This window comes from Phoxinus phoxinus (genome assembly GCF_949152265.1).
Source record: "Phoxinus phoxinus genome assembly, chromosome: 1".
NCBI classification, from domain to species: domain Eukaryota; kingdom Metazoa; phylum Chordata; class Actinopteri; order Cypriniformes; family Leuciscidae; genus Phoxinus; species Phoxinus phoxinus.
Window position 1 is genome coordinate 21,747,768 of NC_136876.1, and position 13,667 is coordinate 21,761,434.

General features: G+C 39.1%; 1 protein-coding gene across 1 annotated transcript in view; it reads right to left on the reverse strand.

Annotated features, from left to right (window-relative positions):
* Nucleotides 1-13,667, reverse strand: part of crhr1 (corticotropin releasing hormone receptor 1) — a 121,693-nt gene that overhangs the window by 33,818 nt on the left and 74,208 nt on the right. Inside the window, exon 6 of the mRNA XM_079635457.1 lies at nucleotides 9,631-9,737. Coding sequence (XP_079491583.1) covers nucleotides 9,631-9,737 — 107 coding nt within the window. The remainder of the gene's footprint in view (nucleotides 1-9,630; nucleotides 9,738-13,667) is intronic.

Consider the following 13,667-nt stretch of genomic DNA (forward strand, 5'->3'; position numbering starts at 1 on the left):
CGTGAAACAGTTGAAGTTGAATCTGGCAACATTTTATATGACATTGTTGCACATACTGTAGCAGTTCGGGAATAAAATGTCCGGTGAGTGGCGCTAAAAGGTTAATATGCTGTCGCGTTTAATGTACCATGTACACTAAACCCTACCCAAACCATAACTGAGTTAAGGTCATAACATAGTACTTTGCAAGGAACTGTGTGAAAATAAGGTCAATAATTCAATAATCTGCTCCATTAATCATAATTTGTGTGAAAATAAATACAAATTGTTGGTGTTTTACTGCCACTATTGTTCATTTCAACTGAAAACTGCAGTGAATTGTATACGTTTTTGGAGTTTTAAAATAAATTATAAAATTATAAAATGAGCCCATGTTGTGTCTACTGAGCAATAATCTTCTGAAGCCATACAATGGATTTGTTTGATTTAAAATATATATATATTAAAAGAAAATCATTGATATTCTTCCCTGAAACTGAGTTGTGTCCAATCACAGATGCCTTATCAATGCATCACACCATGTTTGACAATATTGGCCACAAAACGGCATTAGTTCATGCATGTGTCAAAAAAGAGAATGTTTCAAATATTCTCCGGATATGTGAAATGGAGAATGAACTGACTATCGTGTTGTATGTCAAAGAGCTGTGTAAAGACCATTTGTAATCCAAGCAGGGAAAAATAACACCACAAAAGTCTGAAACAACATTGTGATAAGTAAATGATGACACAATTGTCCTTTTTGTGTGAACTTTTATTACCAGACCAACTCCCTGAAGCTCAGTGACGTTTTTTTGCAAGTGACTCTTATCTTCCAATGACCTCCTCCAGTAGACGTGCACATGGATGTCCACTGTGGCTCTACTGGAGTGTGACTGACCCTGTTTCCCATCCCCCTGTGCCCCAAACAAGCCTCTAAATCCCTGTGAGCCAGACAAGAAAAGGCCACACACGCAATATCAATCCAGCCTACATCATCTGGACATGAACCTCGATTTGATAGTGTATTTGTGTGCAACACATTTAGTATGAGCAGCTGTGTGAAAGACCTAAATTATTCATCATTAAACATCAAGCACTGGAAAATCCATTCCTGATCTAAGCGGAAAAAAACGTGTTATAATAGATAAAGGATGCAGTTCCTTCTGGATCGATGAGCACAAACAAGAAAAAATGATGAGGTTCGAGATGAAAGATTAGGGAAAAAAAGAAACAACTAATAGATGCTGGATTTTGCTCTTCATTCAGAAACAATTTATGCTTTTAAAGCTAGCCTGCTATTGCTAGCCTCTCCAAAATTGCCCACCCTTCCTTAAATATTGTTATGTGACTGGATGGTCAAGAAAAAACATCAAGCAAACTAATTAAGATAATTAGTATTCATGCGTTCAGTCTTTGTTATTCTTAAATCCACATAAGTTTGAAAGTTGTACAATTTCCTATTGATACAAAGAAGCTAGCTTAATGGTTTGTGTACCAAAATAATTTTGATGATGTTCATAAATAACATGGTTTACTGGGATAGGTGTGTGAGTATTCTTTATATAAATAAACAACCAGTGTTTTAAACTCCAAGGGTTCCATATATGTGATGGCATGAGAATCATATCATAGGCCAGGAACATAAGCCTTCTCCAATTACCACCCAAGCAGTTAATCAGAGCACTATTTTTTGCCATGACAGCTCACAGATTTCACCTTGACAAAGTGGAGACTAATTACACTTTTTTCCCCCTGGAGTGTCTTAATAACATGTGTCAAGGCCTTCTCACTGTTAGTATATTATTGGTTGTCAAAAGTAAAGTTTAACTGACTGAGCAAAAGAGGATGAGACAATTGTGATTGATTTATAAACCAGACAGGAACGTAGAATTATTTTAAGCAGCTAATAATAAGAGTGAGTGTCTTAAAATCTTTTCTCATTCTAATTGGCTGGCATTCCCCTTATTAGAACAAAAAACACTTCTTAAGCTGTCCATGCCACACACGCGCACACACACGCACAGAAATGAAGCAGATTTTAATTTTGTTATTTTAAAGGAATATTCATGTCTTGTATGAACAACATTTTTTCACAGGCTAATCAGATTTTAGGAAGAAAAGTAATAATTAACTCCTTTCATACCAGTACAACCCCTAAGGGCTAAAATGATGTCCTTAATAATTTGTTTGCAATACCTCAAAGTGGGAGGTCAGCAAATCTCTAATTGCTCAATCCACACTCAGATCACACACAGGGCACGAGTGCTCATGTTGGCAACCATCACCATTGCAGCAGAGGGTGGGGGTGGGGGTAAGGGGGATACTTGTGGTGGTGACAAGCTGGCAGTGCTGGTGACAAGTGGCCATAAGTTGTCCCCAGTGGAAACCTGGGAGTGTGCTTGCTATAACATTCAACCAATAGTTGGTAGAAGTAATTATACATTAATGAGCACATATCATTTTGAAAGAAAAAAGTGTTTTTTTGCTAAGAATCAACTTAAAAAATTACATAGTGTAGCTTTAAACTGAGAGGGGTCATAGCACTTGCATATTGTTGTCCTACTGTTAGTTTTACTGCTTCTATTGTTCTCATTTGTAAGTCACTTTGGATAAAAGCATCTGCTAAATGAATAAATGTAAATATATATGTAACCAGGGGAAGGAAAAAGTTCTTACATGTAAATGGGTAATGGGGATCATTGTCATATAGGACTAGTAATGCGTGAATGATGTATATAGATACCTGTTCCATTCTGTTAAATTATAACGCTGGCCCTTTAAGATTTCGGTGGGTGAGATCTCGTCTGGTTAGTCTCGCGAGAGTAAGAGCGGTAGTAGCGCGGTTAACAGAGTGTGTATTGCATCATCTATGCTTTGTAATTATACAAGTAATAGTTGGATAAAACACCAAAAGGGTGAAATATTCACTTGTATTATCCAAATATTGAGTTGGAGAGAAGAACATCGATGTGATTGAGTTGTGATTGATGACGATTGATTGTGATCCGTGAAGTGTTTCTCCTCGTGTCAAAAACACGGTTTATTGACTAATCATAAAGCGTAAGTTTGTTTTGTTTACTTGCCTGTTCTGTAATGAGTAATATGTGTATAATTGTTTGTGTAACAGTTAAGTGATATATTTCTTGTTAAATACAGAGGGGAGAAATAGTGCTCAATAGGCCCTCTGTGAGATCCAAATTGTGTTCATCAATACAGAGTGAGTTGATCATTTATTTTATATGGGAGTTTTCTATAAATTTTATGCAATTATTGTGAAATATGTAACTTTGACGTGCATGTTGAATTGTGTATTGTTTGTATTTTCAGAGGGTTTAAAGTCCACTACCGTTGTTTTCTTAGCTATCCTTAAAGAAAAGCCACATTTATGTTTTTTTTTTGCTTTGTTTTGTACTTTTGCAAAATTCATAGATTTAAGAGTGGAAACTGTTTCCAGTTTTTTTGTCTTTTACATTTAATTTTGTCATGCTCTGGTTTCTAAAACATTTTCAACCCCAAAAGCCAAAGCTATTGATAATGCTGTGTCCCTATGGTCACAGTCGGAAATAAAAGACCCTAAATTTAAGTTTGCCTGTGTTTTGGACCTTTCATTCCTTTGACAGCAAGCGGTCAGCCGGCAACATATACATATACTCTATATATCCAAACACAGATTCATATATAATATGCATATTCATTGAATTAGTTGAATGGCACATTCCAAGATCATTTAGCCAATAGTAATAAACTGATCACCCCTTCATCAACACGAGAGAACTACGTTCCTGGGCGTGGTATGGGACTCGACTACGATGCGGGCACAATTGTCTCCTGCACATATCGAGACCATCCTGGACACGGTGTCCGGGACAAGGCTAGGCCCAGGGACGCGGGAAGTAAGGGTGCTGGGGGTATGGCAGCAGGTGGTCAAGGTTGTCAAGCACTGCAGTCAAGATGCCATTTCCACAGCGGCCTCCTTTCAAAACAACTTCACACTAATTTGCCAGTTCCTCTGTGGAGGATGAGCATCTCTTCCTTTCACACGCCTCTTACTTCTGAATCTCTGTAAGGGTCTTGCAATCTTCCGGCGCCTGCTCACGACTGCATGTGTTTTGTTTATCAGCATTTTCACTGCCCGCACTAATAAGAGTGCATTATCACAGCTGTCTATTCAAGCCCTCCCCCTCATCACTCGCTTCTTATTGATCCACTGCCCCAGGCCTTTTCCGGTTAAGATGTGTCCTTTCAAGAATAATCGCCCGCTCAGAGCGTTTGCAATGAGTCGGGCTCCATAATCAGATCCTCTGCGGCTAATTCTGAGGCCGGTCACAGGCAAAAGCACAGAGTGATGCAATTTTAAGCCATAAACAAAAACTATAAACTTTCAGGGAACTAAAGCATTTCAGGCCGCTCTCTGCAGGGGGTCAGTGCTAACAAGCCGTGGCTGCCTTGCGCAGGGCCTGCGGCACTAGAGGAACGAGCATCCTAGAGCGTCCTTGAGGCCAAATGGTGTGCAGATGTACTGGTAACATCCCGTGCTGAGGCCCAGTAAAAGCGACCTGTCTGTCCACTCGCACAGTATAGTGGGGGTGCTGGCGTAGTGCCATCGCCTCATACAGCGGCCATGTGCTCCGAGGTCTGCTGACTCTATCCCCCTGCTGACCCTCATTGCGTAAGCATGTACAGAAATAGAAGAGCAGAGGTCCTCCTCATCTAGTGCTGCTTAAAGTAAGAATACGTTTTCTTCTGAATGTTTTAGGGGTGAGAAAAATCACTCACATTTAAGAGGTTAATGGGAGGGTATCACATCGCTAAAGCACTATTCAAATGGGAGTACAGTACTGTTCAAAAGTTTGGGGTCGGTAACATTATATAATATTTTTGTAAAAAAGTCTCTTATGCTCTCCAGGGCTCCATTTGTTTGCTCAGAAATACAGTAAACACTGTAATATAGTAAAATATTATTACAACTTAAAATAACTGTTTTCTATTTTAACATATGCTGTATTTTTAGCATCATTGCTCCACTCTTCAGTGTTACATTTTTCAGGATTCTTTGGTGAATATAAAGTTTAAAAGAACAGCATTTATTTGAAATCTTTTGTAACTTTCTATGTCTTTTTATGCTTAAAGACATATATGTGTGTTACACACATATATGTGTGTTAGCACACAGTGTGTACAGTATGTTTATATGTATGTAATATGGTCAGATGGGAAGCTAACAGTACTACCAATTATTAAACCCATAAAGTTGGCAAAAATGTCCATATTGAAGGAGCAGCAGGCAGTAAAACAACAAATTTAGCTCACAATATTCGACAAAGGTCAAACTAAATGAGTAAAAGCTTTGTGAAATAATAATATACCACAATCACAGACATTCCTATCCAGACAGGATTACAGTTCTCAAAGGACCATCATTATTCCATTATTTTAACCGAGTATGTTTGAGGGAAAGCACCACCATGTTCGATTCTGACAGGATTAATAACACAAAATGGATTTGTGAAACATAAATTTACATGACCTCCTTAGGGAAAACTAGACCTGTCCAAATAGGCTTTATCTACACTACAATATATGCACATTTACACCAGAAACTGTTAAAAAGCATACACTACTAATGGGGCAGTTTTAACAAAGTGCTACAGTGTGTCAATTTTTATCAATACGTTTTGTTTTGCCAGAGGACATCAAATGGACAGTTTTTCAGCAAATGTTAACAGGACTCATGCTATTATAGTTAAAGTAAGTAACAAGCACAATTGATTTGTTTTGTTTTTGTTTTAAATTAAAGCTTTGATTGTATGAAATAATAAATCATTATTCAATTTAGTTAGACACACACAATCAAAGCCACTATGCAGTTTTCAAAGAAAAACTATATGCACTTCTTTCCCAAGGAACGTATTATATATACACTCCAAAAAATCCTGGGTTGTTTCAACCCAATTTTGGGTCAAATATGGACAAACCCAGCCGTCGGGTTACATTTTTTAATTACATTTTTAACCCAATGTTTGGGTTTGTCCATTTTTTACCCTAAATTGTGTTGAAACAACCCAGCATTTTTTATAGTGTGTATATATATATATATATATATATATATATATATATATATATATATATATATATATATATATATATATATATATATATAAAAACACTTCCCCTGTGGGGTAAAGATTTTGAGAGCAGCCTCTATTTTCAACTTGCATTTATTTTGGTTTATTTTGAGGCATTATATGCAGAGAAATGCTATGGTGTGTTTACTGTCAAACTGCTTCTCTGAATTCCCTCCTGTCTCTGCCCTCAGGGCACATGTAAGAAGGTTTTTGTGTCACACAGGACAGGAAGGTCCTCCCAGTCTAGCCTTTTGTCAAGAAACAGGATGAAAACAGCTAGCTGCCAACCGCGGCTTGTCATTATGCCACAGCAGCTTTGCTCTCCTTTCATACTTTGATGCCCCCAGTTTTTTACCCAGCACCACTCATTCTGTGAATGACAGAGGAGCCGGGTTAAACTCCGCAGCTGACAGGCGAGCACTGGTGTGGAATACACAGGCCATTCCTAATATTACCTTTGAGGTTACAGTGTTTTGTCATCTTAGTGAGAGTGTAGTCAATTCACTCTTGCTACTGTCAGTATCGGCCTGTTAACATTTAGATAGGGTGCCTTTATCTAATATGCAGATTATAAGTCTTATTTTCTGCTCTTACACAATGCAGTAAGGCACCTAACATTGCAACTGTATTTACCTAATAAAGTAAGTCCTAAATATATACTTCTTATTCAATAAAGTCGTTAGTTCATTTAATGAGGGTAAGGTATAGCTCAGTGAGTACTTCATTCTAATTGCCTGACTGGATCTTGTCTAAACACTACAGCTAAATGGTTTGTTTTTATTTTGATTATTTGACAAATATTGCAATCCCAGTATGATATACATTTTAACATCCCATATTGATGCTGCTGTTTAAATATTAATGCTACCAGAACAAAATAATACAATTTCACACAGTTGATCTTTCAGGGTCTTCACTTTTGGGACCTCTTTAAATAAACCAAACACAGAGCACTTGAGCCAACATTTATAATTAATGTATACATCATTTTATGAAATAACATTTTATTAAATTAATATTTATGATCCATGGAGGGTGTCCTAGAAACACTGCCAAATCCTGGAACCCTTACTGTGCAAATGCTGTTTGCTAAAACATTAATAAGCCAATTTAATACTCCTGTCCTTCTGTCCTTGTGGGCAGACCACAACATGGCTGGAAGTTCTGAGCACAAGAACACTAGGGGCCCTATTTTAACGATCTGAAACGCAAGTGACAAAGCGCAAAGCGCAAAGCGCAAGTAACTTTGTGGGCGGATCCCGGCGCTGTTGCTATTTTCCCGGCGGGATAAACGACTCTTGTGCCTGGCGCAAATCTAAAAGGGGTTGGTCGGAAGTAGCTTCATTATTCATAGGTGTGGTTTGGGCGTAACGTGAAATAAACCAATCAGAGCGTCCTCTCACATTCCCTTTAAGAGCAGGCGCGCGTGTTCCATGGCGGATTGCTATTATAACGGCGGATTCACAGCCGAGGAGAGTGACGTTCTCGTCAGGGCCGTAAAACACAGAGAAGTGACATTGGGGATGATGGGAGAAACCCACACAAATTAGCTTCGGTTAAACAGGCGTATAATTTGGGTAAATGTGTAGCCTAATCTAGATTATTATTATTTTTATCTAGACAGATTTTTTTCACATCTTCACGGATACAACAATGATTTCCTGCGTGTGTTCATATTTTTCCTTGTAATAATGTATGATTTGCAAAAATGAAAACTGCTGTGTCTGTTTATATTAGAGAAAAAAAGTGTATGCGCGTTAACACGCTATATTATGGCCAAGCACGCGCCCTTAAAATACCATATGACTAACGCGCAACGCGTCTTTAGACTGGGTTTTTCCTGGTCAGTGGCGCAATTGCTTTCTAAAACTGGAATATAGCACAAGGGGAGTTTTGCGTCGGAACACGCCTCCTCTTTTCGCCGAACCGCCCCCGCGAGCGCAAGTTAATTCCCTAATTTACCGACGTGCGTCTGTGGAGGGAAGAGTCCGCTGTGCGCGGGTGCAAAATAGGAATGATACATGCATCAGTGTACAAAGTCAATTGCGCTGAGTGCAAGATAGGGCCCTTGGTGTTTAGCCTGAACATCTGTTCACCATGTATTTTGTACAGTTTCCCCTGCTAGAGGACCCAATTCAGCCTAACTGAAACTTCACAAAACTCTTTATACTTGCACCCAGCCTCAATCCATCCATACTGACTTTGGAACATTAGCTAGACAGGCAGAGGGTAATCAGTAGGGCACATTGTTTTGAAAAGCAGCATCCAGAAAAACTGTGTATAAGCTGACTCCTAGCGTGATTTTGATTAGAAATCCAGGGAAAGATGCCAGAATATCTTCCCCGGATTAATCAAGGCAGATTAAGTCTGAGATAATCTAGTCTAAATAATCCTAAACAGCATGGATATTTCATCTGTCCACTTGGCCCAATCTGTGGCACTAACACCAAAGAGTGTGTGGGAATGTTGAAATATGTGATGACCCTCCTCACATCCAGTTTGCCATGACAATGATCCAGGCTAATTAAGCCTTGGACACGATCCCACAGAAAACAAGTCTCTCAGTTTGATTGAGTATAATATAAGGAGAGCCAGCTCTACGATACTTCCGGACTGGAATAACCCAAGATGAAGAGAAGTGTGCATGCCCTTGATATCCCGGTAAGGTGTCTTCATTTCTACACCATCAGTCTGAAATCTCATTGCCGGGGAGCACTCCGCTGACCCATGGCATATCGATTTCTCAGGTGCCTTGACAAGTGAGAGATAACCTATACAGGTTGTCCTTGGACCTCAGAAACCTGAGTCCAAGAAGGGCTTGTCGCCTGTGATCTCACAGAGGAATAAATAATTCTCTGTTCCCTGTCATTCAGTTGGCCACCTGATGTATAGTTTCGGTCAGCACCTGGAAAATCAATTGATGTACTGATGAGATGTGACAAGAAGACAGCCTATATTTGTGTTTGGGGCTGGGCACATGTCGCTCTTAGTTAAACGGATTTAAAGTTGATCCAAGCAAAGGACACTGGACACATTAGCAGAGCTGTCCAGAAAAGGGATCATTTGTGGGGATATTGGGATATTTGGGATTATTTGCACAGGCAAAAGCGATCTACAGAACCTAAGATTTAAATTTGAAGCTGCCATTGTAGGAGAATGCTGTGATTTATATGATTACCCAATGGCAGATGGGGAAGCCTCTTTGAAACAGTCGTTATTTCTGCAATTCCATTTAGTTAGTGGCAAAGAAATGACACAGTTCACCTTAAAATGAAACATAACCAAGGACTCAATTAAGACTCCTGAGTAATAAAGGATATGTGCAATGAAATTCCCCTCTGAGGTAAGAAACTAAATCCTTTACTGTCCTGAGATCCCTTTGTCCACTCCCTTTACAACGTAGTAGCAACAGCAGCTCATACATGATTATCTCTCATGCAAGTCCACCGGTGTGACTAATACAGAAGTTCAATTCCACTCACTCAGCTCTTGAAAACCCCTCACAGCCGAGGCACTCACCCACCTGAGTCTCATAAAGAGGATGAAGGCGACCAGCAGGGCTCCCAGAGAGATGCAGTGTCCCAGGTAGTTTATGATGACTGCAATGTGGTAATGCAGCTTGCTCTTCTTCTAAAAGATCACAAAGGGACACACACACACAGAAACGCATTAGGAAGATGAGAGTCTGATGTCCTGCAGACATCTGACATCTAAATCCCAACATGGAATAACTCCTAAAAGCTTTTTGGGGCATTACAGGGACATAAAAAAAATAATAATAAAAAAATAGGGATTGGCGGGATAAAACACACTAACATATGAAGACTCTTAGGAACTCTGACAGTGTCAAGACCATTGAAAAATAATATTTTAATATTCAATTGGAAGGTATTGAAAATTATCCATGGTCATTAATCAAAGCAGCATCCATTTTCTTGTTTGAACCATTCAAATAAAAAATGGTTTAATATGCAGTTTCATATTAAAAAAAGTTTCCGTTTATATTTGTTATAATAAGAAATTGCACTCCCATTAGTCCTTTGTCATACTGATTGAATTGGCTACCATTACAATCCTTTAATCTTTACATTTTCTATATTATTATGCATATCTGGTGCTGCCACATTAGACTTGTGTCACTCAGTGGCATTACTGATCAAATACACATTAAATAACTTAAAATTACACAGACTGACCCTCAACCCACTCCATAATCAACGGCCTTGCACATCACATTATACCGCTCTGCCAGACACTAATGATAACAGCATCCAACCAGCAACTGTTTCCAACTCTTATGAATAGTTTGCTCTGTGATTATTGAGGCAGATGTTCATGGTTTCCACCATCATGATGATTGCCAACCTGACATGATTCCTAAAATTAAGTGATTAGCTTTGGCTCAGTCAAATGGATGGCTTGCTTTTATAGCACAACAACTCACACGAAGCTGAAGTTTATGCATATGCCTATGTTTATCCTAACATGTTAGATATTTGGACAAAATCATATCAAAAGCCTGGCCAAATGAATCCAGGAAGCATATGTTGATCACGTAACACTTAGGTTAGTGTGTGTGTATGTATCATGTGCTTTTCCATCATGGGCCCAGCACCTTTCCTTTCTCGTGCCCCTGACTGTGTCCTCCTGGTGCAAAAATCTGTCGCTGAATTCCTGTGGTCGTCACAGGACAGGCCTGTGATGCAAACCCCCACTGGTCACTGCAGACCCGGCGGACCACTGAGACCAGAGGACCATACTGTCCAAGCAGGTGGAGGAAAGGCAATTCTGGAATCAAGTGCCTACGAAATCTATAAGGCTCATGAACTAGGCAGCTAGCACAATTTAACCCAAAATATATTGCTCAGACGGCAAATCAATCAGAAACAGCCAGGGCGGATGTGCTTATTGCTTGAGGGGATGAGGTAATATGCTAGGAGAAAATTTGGACAACAATGAATGCATTTTTTGCTCAACATAGCATAGCAGTCCCCCAAAGAGGCATTACAAATATTACTTTTTTATACATTACTTTTCAGGCATAAATACGTCGCCAAGATGTCTGCCAAAGCGTACATCATCTGAAAAGCACTATGATCATTTTTTAAAAGGCTTGTGTGTGTGTAAAAACATCTGATAACAATTTAAAGGGATTGTTTACCAAAAAATAAATAAAATAAATCTTATTCTCAATTTACTTATCCTCATGTTCCAATACCTTCATACGAAAACACAAACAAAGATATTTTGAAGAGCCTTTGCCACTGTTTTGTCTATACAATGTAAGTCAATAGGGTCAACAACAACCATTAAACATTTTAAAGATTCACATTTCCACCAATACCATTACAAATTTGGGGCTTGGTAAAATTTTGTATATATTTCTGCTATATTTTCAACCATTTTAAGCTCACCAAAGCTGCATTTATTTGATTAAATATACAGTAAAACTATTTCAATATATGCCATACTTAATATATACATATATAAATTTAGTGCTGCATATAAATATATCCCTCCCGAAAAACAAAACAAAAAACAGAATGACCCGAAACTGAACATACATTCTGAAATTTAAATGTCACAAATATTTTTACCAGAAGAAAAAAAAAAATACATATACAAATGAAAATAAACATATCAAAGACATCAAAGGTCCAGGAAACAGGTCCGAACTTACTGCATTGGTTGAGTTAATTACATTACGTCCGGCCCATTCGGCTGTTCAAACATAAACATTATTCTGTTTGGTGCTGTTCTGAAATTACACACTCTAACTTTAAACTTTCCCTTTCAACTGTCAGACTAAAGGACTTTAAGAACCCTCCACATTTTCAATGATTTGGGCATTAGTAGGGGTTCACACTCTCCCCGTCTGATGCCACTTCTTTTAACTAAATCCTGCGAGAAGGGCTTTTCAAAGCAGCCTCTCCTGATCCCTGCATTGTATCAAGCTTGCAAGCTTGCCCTATTTTAAGAGGAGGCTCGGTGCACCAACACACCCGTGGCATGCTCACCAATACAGCGCAATATGTTCCCCCTCGGGATGCTGCTGTCTCCTGGCTAGACCAAGAGTCGTCTATAGCCAGATGGATTCACAGGTCATGAGCCTATGGGAGCGCTTACACTCACATTCAGAATTTTACTGTCATTTTGTGTTTTTATAATACAAAGTCTCTTGCGGGCTTTTGGAAAAATTTCTACTTCACTAAATACATGAAATGCTTCCTAAAAGTGGAGCGTTCTCTGTAGATGCAAGCTGGGAATGGGGCAGACTACATTCTTGCATTAGCACCCCATTTCTTACAGACCCCGCAGAGAGCTTGTAGGCAATGGAAGACGCATTGTCAATGCCCTCTTGTTGCACTTTCCTCCGTAGAGTGCTTTCTTGTGTTGAGAGAGCATGGGGGTTTAGCTATCTTAGCACCTATGCAGCCTGAAAAATACTTTAGGCAGTTAAAACGAGGAAACAGTCCTTTTAGAGATGTCTTTAACTTCTGTCTATAAATGACAACTATTAGCTGGACATGTCAACATTTCCTCTTGGAATAAGCGCATATGGTGAGACTAACAAGAATTAATTTATCACATGTTTCTTTGTTCAGTTTCTCGCTACTCATCTGTATACTTGTGTAGCAGTATGAGTTTAACTCATAACGACCATGGCATTCTTTTGACCAATCACTGCCGCAGGGCCTCACTGCCCTCGTGACTCCCTTCTCCTCCACTGGTAAGCCTCAGCAGCAGCAATTATAATGTTCCCCCTGTTCCCCTCCCCAAGGTATGACTGTGTCTTAAATCGTTTTAAAATTATTGAAATAACATTTGTTGTTCCTGTTAAAATTGAACCTCGTCTCTGGCTGAATTGTATACGTACCTGTGTGTCCTTAATTGTATCAATAACATTGCAATTAGGAAGTAAAATCATTCTCTGGGTGAAATTCCCAGAGTGGCGTGGTTGGTGTTTTTGGGGTAGGTTCCACATAGACTATAACCTCCTCTGTTTCGTCTGCTCTCGTGTCGCCACAATCGGTTACCATCATTATTAGTTTATGTGGGTCAGCTTTGTTTAGTAATTATTCCGTTGTGTTCACTTAAGTTGTTCCTTCTCCTGCACTGCAGGTCTTCGTAATACCTACACTGTTGTGTTGATGTGAGTTTCCCTGCCTGTTACCTGATTCTTAAGTGTTGTTATTATTAAAGTGTTGTTTTGATTTCATCTTTTGAGTCTTCAGCCTGTGAGTACACCACAACGTATATCTATATATATATATATATATATATATATATATATACGCAGTGATATATTCACACAGTGTCAAAAAGGACTCGATTAAGTATCCAGTCTCTCCTCACCGAGAGCTACTCTGCTTTGATTGGTCAGACGGCCCAGTCTTTTGTAATTGGTGTACAGCTTACGGCACGCGGCAGAAACTAAACATTACCATATCTGAATTTCAGCTCCCCAGTAACGATGGCGTCGGTTTTACCGCATCAATTCTAACCCGAGTCCTCATCCCTTGGAAGTGCATGCAAAGTGGACATGTCTAACATGTCCAA